A 16,731-nucleotide genomic window follows, 5' to 3' on the forward strand; every position below is an offset into this window, starting at 1 on the left:
TGGGCTGGCTATCCTTGTTTTCTCAAACATGAGATTGTTTCTTGCCTTATGCTCTTAGATCAACCCAAAAGAAAAGTAATGATGAATCTTTGCTAACCGGATTACATCTTAAAGCCCATAAGCGTTACCAAAGTGTGTGGAAGAGTTGATATTTGTGGAGTGACGGAAATGACGTGAGTATCCTTGACCGTCTTACAGAAAGAAATGCAAGGAAAAAGGAGATTTTCCAGTGGGGTCCACTACCGTTGTGTCCCCCAAAAGCGAGATTGCATGACCCAACTGATCACTAATAATATTAATATAAACTGTTTTATATTTAATTAATGCACCCTAATAAGCTCATCTCAAACAGAATTAAAAGCAAACGTAAAAGCTTCCTTTCTTCTTGAAACTTAGTTCAAAATGTTGAAATGATCTTCGAAGGTGTAAAGCAGAAACTTATGAAAAATATAGTTTCTGGTATTTAGGGTTTAAAGGAAGACCAACAAGTAGACGATCATCAACTTCTAACTCTGGTAATGAAAGCTTTTCATTCTCTAATACATATTAGTACTAAGTTCGAGATTGAGTCAAAACAAAAAAAAGAAAATGAAAGAACAGAAGATATATATATCAATTATCAAACATCAAAACATCAGCATAAAAGAAAACCTAAAAGGAATTAGTTTGAGATTAGGTTTGGGAGGTTATGCAAATACCTTTCTCTTTATAGTTTGTGTTTAATGATCATTTGATTAATCCATTGGCTGTGTCTTGAACTCTTGATGGTTACGGTTGTGAACAATAACATTCTTAGAGGTTTTTTTTGTTTGCTTGTTTCAGAAAAAAATCGGTAGAGAATGTATGAGGATAACTCTTGTTTTGAACCTAATCCAACGGTGGAAGCAATCGTCGACAACAACGGCGGCTACTATGACTCAACCACGGCGACAGGAAAAGATTTTACCTTAAGTCACCAGTTCCAACCACCGGTCATGATCTCCGGGAACACAACAAACACCTTCAACGACGAGCTTAAGCTCCCAACAATGGACGAGTTCTCTGTTTTCCCATCTGTTGTCTCTTTCCAAAACTCAGAAACTCAAAACCAAATCAGCAACGACAACAACAATATTATCCACCAGATGATTCGCGACTCAACTTGGGATGCTTCTGTAGACAACTACGGATTCTTCATGAACACTTCAGATCAAAACACAACAGCAACAACAACTCCAATTCCTGATCTTCTCAGCCTCTTGCATTTGCCTAAATGCTCAGTTCCATTACCAAGCTCGAACCTATCGGATATAATGTCCGGTTCTTGCATCTCATACGACCCGCTTTTCCACTTAAACCTTCCTCCACAGCCTCCATTGATCCTTACTCCTAATGACTACTCAGGGTTCTTTCTTGGAACCGATACTAATACTCAAAGAGATCAGCAAAATGCTGGTGATGAGAACAACAATGATCAGTTTGATAGCGGTATCATCGAGTTTAGCAAAAACATCAGGCGTAAAAGAAGAGGAAAGCAAAAGAACAAGCCTTTCACGACAGAACGTGAGAGAAGATGTCACTTGAATGAGCGGTACGAGGCATTGAAACTGCTCATTCCTAACCCTAGCAAGGTTGGTTATATTCTTCGTTTTATGAAAATTATTATATTTTATTCATCTTTGCTGAATTCATATAATATGTACATGTAATTAGGGAGATAGAGCATCCATTCTTCAAGATGGAATCGATTACATTAACGAGTTGCGCAGAAGAGTGAGTGAGCTTAAGTACTTGGTTGAGAGGAAAAGATGTGGTGGGAGACATAAGAACAACAATGAAGTAGACAACAACAACACCAACTTGGATGATCGTAATATTGTCAATGATGATGATGGTGAAAACATGGAGAAGAAGACTGAGAGTGATGTAATAGACCAGTGTTCAAGCAACAACTCGCTGAGATGTTCATGGCTGCAAAGGAAATCAAAAGTAACAGAAGTTGATGTTAGGATCGTTGATGATGAAGTAACAATCAAAATTGTTCAGAAAAAGAAGATTAATTGTTTGTTGGTTGTCACCAAAGTGCTTGATCAACTACATCTGGATCTTCACCATGTCTCTGGGGGACAGATTGGCGAGCATTATAGTTTCTTGCTTAACACTAAGGTAAGTGATCAATGAATCTAATACAAATCTTGATTTGAATTTATAATAAGTTGGCTATATATGAGTCTTTGGTAACGATAGTTGAATAAAATGCAGATAAATGAAGGATCAACAATATATGCAAGCGCAATAGCAAACAAAGTTATCGAAGTTGTCGATCAACACTACATGGCTGCTCTTCCCATCAACAGCTACTAATTATTAGGCTAACTTCATCTATTTCTAACTTTTGTACTCTTGTGTTTACTCATTTTCAAGTCTAAATAAAATCTTTTTGGAGCCAGATTTAAATTATTTAGTCGTGTATTTTATGTTAAGACAAAAAAATAAAACACGTGCTAATAAAAAGAAACACACACACACACATGCAAATTCTATATTCGCCTAAGCCATTCTTAAGTAATGGAAAAAGACTTTTTAACAACAAAAAGGAGGAATTATCTTTAAAAAGAAATATGAATACTGGAACATATATATTCACACTTTTTTTTTTTTGATTAACTTGGGGTATCCCGGGCATATGGAATGGTCCAGACTAATCCCCAAGGGGAGGTGCAGCCAACGGATATACCCTCTCTCCGGGTATGCAAATAGGCCCTAAAACATAGGTCCATAGGCACACATTCTTCACAGTTAATTTATAGGTAATCATATTAAGCCTCGATGATATCGTATCAGTATGATCAGGTTTTGGTAGAAGTTATGTTGATGGAGAACGAATTAGTGAGCATTACGTTTCTCTCAGAACCAAGGTCAGTGATCAATCAATACATGTTTATATTCCAATCTTTTTTTTTTTTTTTTTTTTTTTTTTTTTTTTTTTTTGATTAACCAGGTGGTTGATCCCTTACGGGACCCCCCCACCTAGGCCCGGCGCCAGCCTGTGTCTGTACCGTTTAAGGCCCTGGACACGCCTCCCCTCCCCGCGAGTCGAACTCGGGTTGCCCCTCAGTGGCCGTAGCCTGGGGTGTACCACTGGACTACGAGGTCCGGGTAAAATATATTCCAATCTTAGTAATGGATTTAAATATATATTGGATTATAATGATTGAAAAATGAAAATATGAGAAGGATCATCAATACATGCAAATGCTATAGCACAAAGCCTGACTCATAATTTTTCATGGACCCTATGGAAGCCAACTTTTATAAAAACAATTCAAATAATTTTGTATAAAAGTCCTAAAGTTCTAGCCAAAATTTTGCTAATATTTTTTGACCTAGTGTAAATGCACTTTCTGCATATGCGAAGAGTCGGGCCTAATTAATTTGCACACAAAGTGATTGGTCTGTGGATGAAAGTTTGGCTGCTCTTTTCGTCAATAATTAGGCCTCTCTTAACGATTTTTTACGTTTTCTAATCCATGTTTACTTAATTGCAAGACTAATGAAATAAACCTTAGTGTGGAGCCAAATTCAGGTAATGACCCGGCTAAAACGTTCTTTCGGGGCTAAAAAATGTCAGATCCGTCATATATTCCTTCAAAATTCCAATGTCCATACTATGTAATGATGAGATAATGATGTTGTAACTTTTCAACGTAGATCACATGCAAATTATATCTTTGGATACTGTAGCAATCATTCTGATTGGGGTACTCTCGTAATATTATAGGAACTGGGAAATTCTGGCCACCTATTTGATTGTGGGACCTACATCCAAACAACCTCACTTTCTTTGCTATAAACATATATCGCATGACCTAGCCGAAAGAAGAAGCTTATTCTACTTTGATTGATCTAAAACTAGTTTTGTAGCCTTGTAGGATTAATGTTTACTCAGTAAACTTCCCTTCTTCTCGCGAAAATAAATCCTTGCGAGGTTGGAGCTCACGTTACTCTGTATCTTTTTTCTTCCTCTTTTATCCTCTGTTTGTTGTCAAATTCAAACCCTAAACCCATCTCATTAACTTTTGGATTTGAACAACTTTTTTTCACAGAGCCGTTTCTTTTTAAGAGAATATCTGAACAATGGGGTTTTGTTTTCTAAGATGCAAAAGAGCGAACTTGTTTGAAATTAGGTCCCAAGTTCCAATCTTTTTTTATATAAATGGTTTAATCGTGTTACCGTTGATTTTGCAGGTGTTCAAAGAATCATTTTCATGGAAGGTCTTAAACGTTTTCTTTCGTTGTGTTCTTTGGAAAGTCTAATACTGTGTTTTTATCACAAAACGCAGAGGAAAGAGGAAACATTCATGGATGGTCATTTTTCTTAAACGAAGAAAGTTGCTCTCTTTTCTTTCGTTGTGTTCTTTGCAAAGTCTAAACAGTTTTTTTTTTTTTTGTTACAAACGCAGTGGAAAAAGGAAGAAACATTTACGAGGAGATGCCTTGTTTCGATCCCAACACTCCGGCATCAGTTACGGCGGAGAGCAGCTGCTTCTCTCAAGTCCAACCGCCGCAAATTCTTGTCGCCGGAAGCACAAGCAACAGCAACTGCAGTCTTGATGTGGAAGAGTTCCATCTCAGCCCACAAGACTGTCCTCAAGCCTCTCCAACACCACTTCATCAATTTCACATCAACCCTCCTACAGAACGTGAGAGAAGAGTTCACTTCAATGACCGCTTCTCCATCCTCAAGAACCTCATTCCAAATCCCACAAAGGTATTTAGCTTTTTGCTTTTGATGTACTTTTTTACTATTTATGTGTATACATTGACAACGTTGTTTATGTCTTCTTGGTTTTAACAGAGTGATAGAGCTTCCATCGTTGGAGAGGCAATAGATTACATCAAAGAGCTGTTAAGGACGATAGAGGAGTTCAAGATGCTTTTGGAGAAGAAAAAGTTGGAGGAGTTCAGGAGCATGAAGAAAGCTAAAACTGATGGAGAAGAAGAAGAAGAAGAAAACAATGTGAGTTACAGGCAACAGAGCCAAGTAGACCAATCTTGTTTCAACAAGAAGTCACTTAGATGTTCTTGGCTGAAGAGGAAATCGAAAGTCACTGAGGTTGATGTACGCATAATAGATGATGAAGTGACCATCAAGGTCGTTCAGAAGAAGAAGATTAACTGTTTGTTGTTTACAACTAAAGCTCTTGATCAGCTTAAGCTGGATCTTCACCATGTTGCGGGAAGACAGATTGGTGAGCATTACAGCTTCTTGTTCAACGCTAAGGTATAATGAAAATCTCAGTTGCTTTGGTCATGTTTCATCACCAGTACTGATTAAAGACTAATCTTTTGATTTGGGGGCAGATTTGTGAAGGATCTTGTGTGTATGCAAGTGGAATTGCAGACACAGTGATGGAGGCTGTGGAGAAGCAGTATATGGAAGCGGTTCCTACCAACGGCTACTGAAAGACAGACAGTGGTGTCTAATTGCTTTTAAACCCCCTAATGACTGATTAGTTATTGGACATGACTTGGGTTCACCCCCTATGGTGAACATTTATATTCACCACTTGATTTATAACCAATCAAAGTGACATGTGGATAATTAAATTAAAATATTAAATATATTTAAAAATAGTTAAAAAATAATAATGCCAATTCTAAATCTGAAATCTTAATTTCTAAATCCTAAACATTAATTCCTAAATCCAAACCCTATACCCTAAACTCAAATCCTAAACCCTAAACCCAAATCCTATACCCTAAACTCAAACCGTATACGCTAAACCCAAATCCTTGACCCTAAACTCAAATCTTATATCTAAATGCTAGATCCTAAACTCAAACCGTATACTCTAAATTCAAATTCTAAACCCTAAACGCAAACCGTGAACCCTAAATCTAAACTCTATACCCTAAACCCAAATCATATACCCTAAACCCAAACCCTATACTATAAACCCAAATCCTAAACCCTAAACCCAAACCATACCTACTTCGGGGTGCTATCACTAAAATAGAAAAAATTACGTAGTAATTCTTCGGGGTTTACGGTTTGGGTTTAGGGTTTAGAATTTGGTTTTAGGGTATACGGTTTGGGTTTAGGGTCTAGCATTTGGATCTAGGGTTTAGATTTAAGGTTTGGCTTTAAAATCTAGAATTTGGGTTTATAGTTTAGAATTTGGGTTTAAGGTTTAGGATTTGAGTTTAGGGTATAGAGTTTGGATTTAGAAATTAATGTTTAGGGTTTAGAAATTAAGATTTAAGGTTTAGAATTGACATTATTCTTTTTAGTTATTTTTAAATATATTTAATACTTTTTATTTAATTATCCACATGTCACTTTGATTGGTCATTAATCAAGTGGTAAATTTTAAGGTTCACCATAGGGGTGAACCCAAGTTCTGTCCTTAGTTATTACTCGCTTGGTAATATTAATTTCACCAAAAAAATTATTCAAGTTATATTAGTTTTTTGCATCATTTAATCTGTCTTGAGATTATTTAGTATAATACTGAAACTCTGAAGGCTGGAAATTGCAAAATTAAAGCTAAAATGAAACTGAATTATGTTCAAACATGAAGCTTTTAGCTTTTCAAAACCACAATTTAAACCAATCTTTATTAAACTTGTCAATTAAACACTATGATAGTTTTGTTGATTAGTTAGCTTATTAACACAATCTTCAAAACTTTGGGAAAAAAAGTTGAAGAGGTGATATCAAATTTGGTGTGCTAAAAAAAAAGATCATATCAAATTTGGGAGTAAAGTTGTGTATTGGGCTTTTGTATCTTGTAAGTTCCAACTCCTAAACTCAGTCTGGATTGCGTGAACAGAGATGTTTGGACAGAGATGTTTGGATTGCGGTTCAACTTCATCGGACCGGGTCAAACCGGATTCACATTTTAATTTTTGAGGTGTAATAATATAACTACCATCAGTTGGTCTTTTTTTTGAAAAAGTAAATACCATCAGTTGGTCTTTCTTTAATATCTTTGGATATATACTTTTGTAACCTCTCTCTTGTCATTTTCTTGTTGTCTATTACTCTTTTGGACTATTCTCTATTTCAAACAGGCTCAAATGAAATATATATATTATCTATATAATTTTGTCATTTAAATATATATAGTTTGCCAATACAAATATTCTAATAACTAGTGTTAAACATACCACCTGACATAAATGCTTTTAGCAGCGAATTCCATTTTGGGTAGATCATTAAACTAAAAAACAAAAATGATTAATTATCAAATACTTTAATAAAAACATGCTAAGTATATATATACCAATTTTCTTTTATATTCAAACCCATTTAGTTTTCGAAGTGTTAACTTCAAAAAAAAAATTACATAGAAGCAAACAATCTCACTATTTTGTGTTTCTCTCATCTCTTGATTTTTCATTCGAGGAAAAAAGTTATCTCATGGAAAAAATGTATAAAATTCTTTTACGTATTTATCATTTCCTATGATCCTATCGTACCATATACTTACACAAGGTCTGTAACTCACATTGTCTTCTTCTTGTTCTAGGTCTTCTTCTCCACCAGTTTTAGCTATGTCATATGTGGTCTGTGTAACTCACATTGTCTTCTTCTTGTTCTAGGTCTTATCATATACTTACACAAGTTTTAACCTATATGTACTCAGTAGTCTCTATACAAACGAAAGATTACAACTAGCAAGCAAATACATTCATAGCAAAGAAAAGTAGAAAGCAAATATAAACTATATCTGTATAACCCTTATTTTTAGAAGTTCCTCATTTCATGAATCATGATTGTTGAGTTTGAAGGAGGATTGTTTAATTATCTCGTTCTACTTTAGGTTTTATATATATTTTATTGTTTTAAAACTTTAAAAAAAAAAAACTTTCAGGTCCACAGTCTAGCTTCTTTTGCGAGATTTAAAGTTCATGAAATTTTGGTTGACCAAAAAGACGTCTTGTAAAAGGGTTTTATTTAGTTTACCCTGGTTCAGTTTAATATTTTTACAATTTTTGTTTAATTTACTCTTTGTTTTTATCGTATTTAATTTATCTTTCGTCTTGTAATTTATTCGTTTACTTTTCGTCACAAAACAATAAGAGCTTAATCTAAAAAAATAATCATATTTGTATTGTTGATTCAGTTTGCTTAAACGAGTTTCATATCCTGACAAAAAAAAAGACGAGTTTCTTTTCTTTTTCGTATCCGTTTCCGAATATCATTGCAGGATCAACGCTTATTCACATCAAATTGGACTACAATATGCGTCTAGTCCAGAAATTTGTTTTCTTTGCACACTCACACATCAAAGTTATAACGTGGCAACGACAGTGTTACGTCCAAATCATTGACATTAGATTACAAACCAAACTCGTTTTCATCTGATGCATATGTTTTGGAAAAATACAATTCATGTCATCCAAAATAGTCTCAATCTTATTTAAACGTCCCTGGTGAATCTTTATCTTCATTGTATTCAAAATGTTTCAACAAGAAAAAAATGTTAACAAAGAAAGTTAAATAACCAATTAAGAATGAAATTAATTAACAATAATGATAACGAAACCATCATCAACAACATCTAAAACAATATAATATGAATCACAATGTGATTTAAGTATATATTATGATTTAGAATCTACACAACACATTAGGATCATATCTTTGTAGATCTAATCGAATTACCCTAAAAAATAAAAAATAAAGAATATTCTTATCAACTTCTTTTAGATTGCATTTTGCTACTCGAACTAAGAATTATATAGCTTGGATCGACTTGATAGATATGAAGACCCACAGTCTTAAACTAGTAGGAATGATCAATTTGAGGTATATATATACTTATATTCTCCAATCTATACTATTAAAGTAAAATACCTAATAGGTTTTTATCCTTGGGTTTTGAAGGTAATTACAATAGTATGCCATTGCTATATTTATGTCATTGCAAATGTTTCCATATATATATTAACCAATATATTCGGAAAATTTAATATATCTTAAACATGAATCTTTTAATATTCGGTTAAGATTACATCCCATAAATATTTTGTTAAGATTACATTCCATTAATATTTTGTCCGATTATATAAATATTTATAGTAATTTGTTTTATTTTCTTTAAATCAAAAAGGTATTAGACTCATTTATAATAATATTTAATATTAATTACGAAAATTATTATTTAAAATTAATTATATATATAATTTCCATTTAAAATAATAAAATATTAAAAAGATACTTCAGAATATGATTTCGATATCTTATTTTGAAAATATTGGAATAACATATTAGATTAGAATATTTTTTTTAATAGTAAACAATTTAATTATATGAGAAATAATATGAAGTTGAATAATGTAATGATCCAACATTGACTTTTGTAAGTAGATTTTTTAGTGATCAAAGGTAAAAAATATATATCTCATGTAAAAAAATAATTTTATAAATGTAAAGACCATATTTTTATTGAAAAAGTTTAGATAAAAATATATGGGTCTGGCTTTGTTTCTTAAACTATCGTCTCAAAATTTGGAAACAATTTTTTGCAACAAAAAAAATATCCACATAAAAACTTACATAGTGCTCATATTAATTTATATAATTATAAATATTGTATATGTTGGTAATAATATATATATACATATTGAAAAATAAAAATATATTGTATAAAGTATATACAAATTTTGATTTTACCGAAAGCGCGGGTCAAAAAGTATATACAAATTTTAATTTAATTAAGAATATAATCCTGCGCTTTAAAAGCGCGGATCAAAATCTAGTATGTAATTAAAGTACACACAAATAGCGAAGCAATTAAGCTGGAGACACAAACTTTCCAGCGATATAACACAATAATAGCGTTTTTTATACAGTTCAACATCAACATCACATCTCTTCCAATAATTTCATTTGGATACAACAAAGGAAAAATAAGAGAAACTAAGAAATTTAAAAAATGAAAAAATAAATTTCAAAACTACCCCGAATTAGAAAAGTTTAATGATAGCTATAAGCTGAAATCAGTTACCAGATCAGCATGAGCTCATAAGAAGTTGCTCTAAATATTCGGCACCTAAATCTTCAAAAACCACAAGTGTACTACTTTCTTGCTTCACAACACTCTGCTTATCATTTCTTGATCTTGATGTTGAAGATGAGGAAGAAGAAGATGTTGAGGAAGATGAATTAGAAGAACAAGAAAGAGAATTAGATCTCTTTTTCCCTCTAGGCCTGTTTCGAAGTGAATGCTTTCTCTTCAAGGCCAGTATTGGAGATCCACCATCCTCAAGATTCACATTCTCCATTTTCTTGAGCGATTCTCTGACCACTTCCACGGGGAAGTTGAGAACCGCAAGAGATCCTTTTGTTGCAAAAGCCGCTTGGTCATAAGCAAGAGCTGCTTCTTCGGCTTTGTCAAACGTCCCGAGCCAAACCCTAATCCCGTTTCTAGTCGAGTCTCTTATCTCTGCTGCAAATTTTCCCCATGGCCTTTTCCTCACTCCTCTGTATGACTTCTCTTCATCAATAACACTACCAATCTTTTCTTCCTCCTCGGAATTAGAAACGTCGGCGTTTTGGCTTTCTTCTTTAATCATCATCTCCGGTGACTCAAATGAGAAAAAGTCATTGGAGTAATTGTAACTAGGGCAAAGAAAAGATTGATGATTTGAGTCATCGGAGTAAATATAATCAACAGAAAAGAAGGATTGATGATTAGATGACTGATCTAAGAAAGAACTCTCGTCCCATAAGAATGATTCTTGTGATGAGCTCCAAGAACTAGGAGAAGAATACATGGTAGATTCTGAATATGGTATGTCTTTTTTTCCTTTTCAAAGTATTTTTTCCTCTCTTTATTTTTTAATCTCTCTTTGTTGTGGCAATAACTTATTTCAAAACGTAATCCTGTATATATAGGGGCATGGAATTTCTGTTATTTATTAGATGCTTGAAAGTGGGATATATTTTATTGTTATATTGTTTTCAAGGTCTTGTAGACAAAAATGGCTGCCTTAAAAAACTAATAGTTATTTTATGCAACCGAATCGGGACCAACCACAAAACCGGTTTTTCTATTTTCAATGTATTTGAAGGTAAAAAAAAATTCACAAGTATCTATAATTATATGAAAAAGCACAAGAGGACTATTATTTCCACGTCGTGAAAGATAGATAGTATTTGGGGAGTGACGTTAGGCGGCGGCAAAACGACATAATAGATGAGATCAGCATATCCTGATGTGTCAGTTCTCTGCCACATAAGCTTCGATAGACATTAGACACGATTGTAGGACCTGCTTCTTGTGCTTCGAGGCATACTATAGCACTGAAAGAATGAAAAGTCAGAGAGACTTCACTATAAATCGAAGAAAACAAAAAAAAGTTACAAGAAAATTAAACTGACACTACAAAAAAAGTCCACATTCATAGCACATTACTATAGCTCGTTTTACTGAACTGCTATCGTAGATGATTTTGAAATTTCTGAATTCTATAATAGCGTTTATCCAATGCTATAAAAAAAATTTAGTAAACGGAAACCTAAAATCAGATTTTCCGCCTAACACTTAGTAAAAGTCACAAAAATTCCCTCTTTCATTTTTTTATCTTTTGTTTTCCCTTTATCTTATTTTTCATTTTCTTACTTTCTCTAAAAAAAATAAAGAAGTTCAGTGTTACCATAAAAGACTTGGAAAAAAAAAAGAGAGAGAGTCACCGAGGGAACTCAGACCTCAAAAGCAAAAAAAAAATTAGGGTTCCCCTGTCTATCCCTCTTTTGAAATCGAAGGAAGATGTGGAAAAAAAATTGAAAGAGACGAAGGCAAAACGATCAATCTTCTCTACTCTCTTCACCCGAGACGTGGATGAAGCCAACGAAAGCTCTGGCTATTTGAGTCTCCCTCCTCAACATGTGCCCGTAACCTGCTCTCTCTCTATTGAACTTTTCTCCTCTCTCTCTTGCAATTAGGGTTGGGTTTGCTTCTCCACTCTGTCTATCCTTCAATCAATGAGAAAGCTCTTCTCTTTTTGGCAGTTCCAGATGTTTACTCACCATTCCCAACTGGAGATTAAACCTAATTAGATTAGCTCCGCTAGACCATGTCTCTGTCTCCGCAACCTCTGGTCACATTCCTTACGACGGTATGCGTCAGGTCTGGTTCAATCCTTCGATGGATATTTCATGGATTTTCCATCTTCTTTAATTCTCTCTGTTATAAATTTTGTCTTGTCTTTTATCTCTTCATTTGTTTGTGTGGTAATGTTGTTTGATCAGTCAATTGTTTTATGTTATAACAGTTTTCAGTGTTTTTTTTGTTTTCTGAAACTTATGTTCTATGTCTGATCTATGATTGTTTTAATTCTCAACTAGAGGTGCTCTGGTTTATTTTATGTAACTACTGAATCTTATCTTGTTAAAATATGTGAAAGAGAACTGTTTGAGTCATTTCATTTGACTTGAGATTATGTATTAGCTCAAAGGTTCTAGCTTTATAGAGTCTTCACCTTTTAACTATGAGCTTTCTGTTTTCTGTTAACGCACGTTGTCATTGACTAAAGCTGTATTCCTCTCTAGGTAAATATGCACGAGAAGATGTCAAGATTTTGCCTTTGGATTTAGCTAGCGAGAAAGAGGGGCTCAAACATGTAGTACAACAAGCAATGTCGATTTTTCCTGGTGCTGGTGTTGATTATTTGATTTACAATGCTGCCTATGAGCATCCGGTTAGTAACTTCCTTGCTATAAGTTTTGTATCATTTTTTGTCTAAGGGCGTGTGACCACCATACTATCTGTTTAGGTTTACTTTTAGTAGTGACTTCTGTTTATAGAATGACTAGAGTGGTTATTGGTTGCTTTATATGCAAACCTTAATGAGCTTTTCACTTTCATTGCAGGTATCAAGGAGTCTGATACTGGTTTAGCTCCTCCTAGTCAATGGGATCTCGTGTCTGATAAACAGATGATGCAAGAGGAGAAAGATGTGATCTTTCTTGTGGTTCGTTGTATGAAGGAAGCGTTTATCCAGTTTAAGAGCTTTGCAACATGAGCTTTGTGTTACAGCAGCTTATGGGAATATTTTGCCTAACAAGTTGCTTAATATTCCACTACCTGGTTAGTAGAAAATTGCTTAACATTTCTCAATATTGCAGAAGATGCTTGTGTATTTGACATCAAATGTTTACTAGTTTTATAGGAAGAGTGAACCTACATCCTAGTTTGTTGCCACTGTACTGTGGTGCTGCGCCAGTGCAACAAGCATTACAGGTGCGATTTTTTCCTTCTTTTAATATTGACTTGTTCCATCTCTTTCTGTTATTGCTTAACTCAAGATTTCACAATAAGACTTGGGTGGCTGTAATAGGATGGTGTTGAAGAAACAGGAGTGACAGTAGCATTTACGGTGCGGAAGCTAGATGCAGGGGCAGTGATTGCCTTTAAGGGTTTCCAAGTTGATGATCAAATAAAGGTGTTATTTTTCTTTTAAAGTAGCTGATTATCTTAACATTTTCTATGGGTCTTAATGAATTTTGAATCATTTGCAGGCACGTGTACTACTCTCGTTATTATTTTCTCAAGCTAATTTATTAGCTCTTATGATCATCACCTGAACATTTCATTCAACAGTTTGTATGATTAGGGATTTAGGAATTTCTTATCCTTGTCTATGTGGAAAAAAATTTGCAGGGTCTAAGCTTCTTATACGCGAACTTTCGGCCGGAATGGTGGGGAACACGAGCTGAAGTCTTAGTCCTGGATGAAAAAAGCGGTCTGCATAACGAGCTAGAGCTTAAGATCATCACCTCTCAAATATGTCAAAGTACAGAAACCCTGAATGGTGAGCAAGATTGTATAACTTTCAAGAAAGGTTCGTTGGTGTTTTCTTGTGGAGGCACATCTTTGGAGGTAAAAAGCTGTGGACTTGTTTAACTTTCCGCTCAGTGTTGATTCAAAGGACAAATGCTGACATGCTTAGCGTTTGGTGTTTTGTTTAATCAGGTACTTGAACTTCAACTTCCTGGTAAGAAAGCGATCAAGGCAACTGCTTTTTGGAATGGCTTGAGGGGTCAAAAGCTGAAAAAGCTATGAGTACAAAGACTCGAGTTTGTTTTAAGGTCGTAGCAATAGTGAGAAACTTAGAGAAATTGTTCCTAAATGTCAAGTCTATTTTTGTAAACCGAAATGTAAACCGATTTTAGTTTATAAATAAAATTTATTTATTTTTCATTTTAATTATTAATTTTTCAATTTTTTTTTTAATTTATAATTTCACCCAAGATCTTATAGCATTTTATAAAAAAATGTAATAGCAATATATGATTGCTATTATTGAAGTATTTATCATAGCATGAAATATAAATCGTAATCAATTTGTAACTAAAAGATAGTGCTATAGTTAATTTAATAACATCATCCAAGTATTGCTATCGTATGTACACATTTAATAGCGTAACCGAAAAGTGCTATCGTAGAGGGGGTATCTATGATGGCTGCCGATGACATAGCAGATCATAAAACGCTATGAAAGGCCTACTATAGCATTTATCGTGAGCTAAGAATGTACATATTTCTTGTAGTGTGATCTCCATAATAATAACAGCAAAAGTTTCGTTACATTGTTCTGAATATAACCGAATAAACTGGTGCATATGACTACCACACTATTTCACCAAATTATTAATCCTAATTATGTTTCACCAAAAAACGTCCAACACACTTAACAACATTAATTAAGATACACGACAACAATTTATGAGTTATATTAAGCTTGTCTCTGGTATATATTTTAGAGTAAATAATTGTAATTATTTGATATGATACATAACATATATTAAAGCTAAGATCATTATTTAGTAAGTTCACTTTGTTGTGAGCCCTGTTCGTTTTAACCGCTGCGACAAGACGGCGGAAAAAGTAAAGTTACAACAGAAGTAAATTTATTGATATAGAAACTTAAAAAGAACAACGCTAAAGAATTATCGGTGACAAGAAAAGGGAGTTGCCAATGTCCCTAATAATTTTAATGTCATACTTGGTGGTTTTTTCTTGTAGCTGCGACTGAAAAAGCAAATCAGTGTTAACTTGCTTGTGCTGTATTTGCCATGGTGATAAAGGTAATTTCGTATTGCTGCCGTCTGTCGCAGCTGTTGTAAAACGTACAGGGCAGTGATCATTTTGTGAAAAGGTAAGCTATGAACATACGAAAACATTTAAGTGGGGATGTCTTAGCTTGTATAATTTCTAATTTGATGAGAATAACTATTTTTTGAATAAAAAGTTTTGTCATTAAAAAATCCTAGCCACAAATACATAAACTATGTATATCACATTAATACAGATCTAAAGTCGCATGATTTTTTTTAGAAAACTATTATCTAACATGAAATTGTAACTATGGATTTATTATTAATTTAGCAAAAAAAAAATCTATGGATTTATTAGGTATGATTTTTCTTATGTTATATATATTCATCATAAAAGTGATATGTTAACAATTCCTTCTATTTTTGAATCTAAATAGTAGTTACAAAAAATAATTATAACTGCAATTTTGAAGACAGTCTATTAGATAAGTTAAGGTGATAGTGTATACCTAGATAAATATTAAATGTTTACCATCAAACGATGAGTTTTATTTTGGGTCAGTTTTTATTTTTAAAATTATTATTTTAGTTACTTTTCTATGAATATCCTAAAATATCACATTTTTACTTCCACGTAGAAAAAAATTATTATTGTAGCCCTTTTTCAAAAAAATAATAAAAAGAAATTATTGTGTATGATATTTTTATCCTACGCTAATTATGAAAAAAAAAAATATGTTTTAGGATGTCTATTTTCCAAACACAATTAGGATTTTGATTTTCCTAGTAAGTAAAGTTAAAGTATGTTTAAATTAGTTTTTGGTATTTTGGGGGAAAAGCTATTGAGTTACGAAAAATAATAAATGAAAGATTACAGAAATTATTTAATTTCCTTTTAATAAAGAATTTAAAAGAAAATATATATAGAGAATTCTGGTGCCGACAGTCGATACTTTCTAAATATATTTATATTGGCACAGAACAAAAATAGATATTTCTCAGGCAATCCTAAACAGAAAAAAACGAAAATCATTGGTCAACAAAAAAACAAAATCATTGGTCCATTTGTAGTTGGAGAATAGGGTTGTGTAATAAAGATTGATCGCAACGTCACAGTTTTAGCTTTACCAAATTGACTTTCTTTTATTGTTCTTACAAGACCCAGAACTGAACTGATGAGGTTTCCTCCAGACCACCATTTTAATTGGAAACTAACTTATTAGCTCGGATTCTAGAAGAACTTATCTATATAATTAACATTTACAAAACATTAAAATCGGTCTAGAATTTTGAGGCTACAAATGTTCAGTAAGAACTTTAATAACAATAAAACTTCCCAATTTAAAAACCTATTTTTATGTATATAACCTACCAAAAATTTAGAGACTATCTAATATTTTTCACTGTCACAGTTTAAATCAGGATCTGTTGTTTAGTAAACATCTTCAACTAAACCACTATGGCTAAATTGATTAGTGTTTTTTAATTAAAAAATTTATTAGTGTTACTATGGCTAAATTGATCTTAAAGGTGTTTCAGAGATGAACAGACAATCGGCACAACGGACAACAGGAAAATAATCATATATATAATGGTTTAGTTGATGATGTATCTAAAAGTATAGGTACGAGTATCTGCTAACTTAGTTAGTAAAATAAAATTTAATGAAATTTACTTCA

The 16,731-nt window shown here is 33.1% G+C and overlaps 4 protein-coding genes across 6 annotated transcripts; 3 read left to right on the plus strand and 1 right to left on the minus strand.

Moving 5' to 3' along the window:
* Window positions 1-340: 340 nt before the first annotated feature.
* On the plus strand, window positions 341-2,428 carry LOC108852778 (transcription factor bHLH91). Of its 2 annotated transcripts, none has more exons than XM_018626261.2 (4): window positions 341-515; window positions 823-1,610; window positions 1,693-2,145; window positions 2,242-2,428. In XM_018626261.2, the coding sequence occupies exons 2-4, from the start codon at window positions 840-842 to the stop codon at window positions 2,341-2,343; spliced, it is 1,326 nt and encodes a 441-aa protein (XP_018481763.1). In that variant the 5' UTR covers window positions 341-515; window positions 823-839; the 3' UTR covers window positions 2,344-2,428. The 2 variants fall into 2 exon arrangements, with proteins under 2 accessions (XP_018481763.1, XP_056862947.1); XM_057006967.1 differs by having other exon boundaries at window positions 837-1,610.
* Window positions 2,429-3,833: 1,405 nt separating this feature from the next.
* LOC108849222 (transcription factor bHLH10) lies at window positions 3,834-5,564 on the plus strand. Of its 2 annotated transcripts, XM_018622756.2 has the most exons (5): window positions 3,834-3,967; window positions 4,228-4,347; window positions 4,443-4,750; window positions 4,838-5,263; window positions 5,344-5,564. In XM_018622756.2, exons 2-5 carry the CDS (start codon window positions 4,248-4,250, stop codon window positions 5,443-5,445), a joined length of 936 nt encoding a protein of 311 aa, XP_018478258.2. In that variant the 5' UTR covers window positions 3,834-3,967; window positions 4,228-4,247; the 3' UTR covers window positions 5,446-5,564. The 2 variants fall into 2 exon arrangements, with proteins under 2 accessions (XP_018478258.2, XP_056862805.1); XM_057006825.1 differs by lacking the exon at window positions 3,834-3,967 and having other exon boundaries at window positions 4,077-4,347.
* A 4,251-nt stretch (window positions 5,565-9,815) lies between these two features.
* Window positions 9,816-10,870, minus strand: LOC108852286 (ethylene-responsive transcription factor 15-like). The gene has a single exon (XM_018625792.2). It carries the CDS (start codon window positions 10,765-10,767, stop codon window positions 10,003-10,005), a length of 765 nt encoding a protein of 254 aa, XP_018481294.1. The 5' UTR covers window positions 10,768-10,870; the 3' UTR covers window positions 9,816-10,002.
* Window positions 10,871-12,630: 1,760 nt separating this feature from the next.
* On the plus strand, window positions 12,631-14,195 carry LOC108850895 (uncharacterized). The gene is made up of 7 exons (XM_057008272.1): window positions 12,631-12,715; window positions 12,866-12,917; window positions 12,979-13,082; window positions 13,165-13,235; window positions 13,333-13,437; window positions 13,656-13,874; window positions 13,968-14,195. The coding sequence occupies exons 1-7, from the start codon at window positions 12,631-12,633 to the stop codon at window positions 14,055-14,057; spliced, it is 726 nt and encodes a 241-aa protein (XP_056864252.1). The 3' UTR covers window positions 14,058-14,195.
* The last annotated feature ends 2,536 nt before the right edge of the window (window positions 14,196-16,731 follow it).

Source organism: Raphanus sativus, chromosome 4 (genome assembly GCF_000801105.2).
Source record: "Raphanus sativus cultivar WK10039 chromosome 4, ASM80110v3, whole genome shotgun sequence".
Classification (NCBI taxonomy): Eukaryota; Viridiplantae; Streptophyta; class Magnoliopsida; order Brassicales; family Brassicaceae; genus Raphanus; species Raphanus sativus.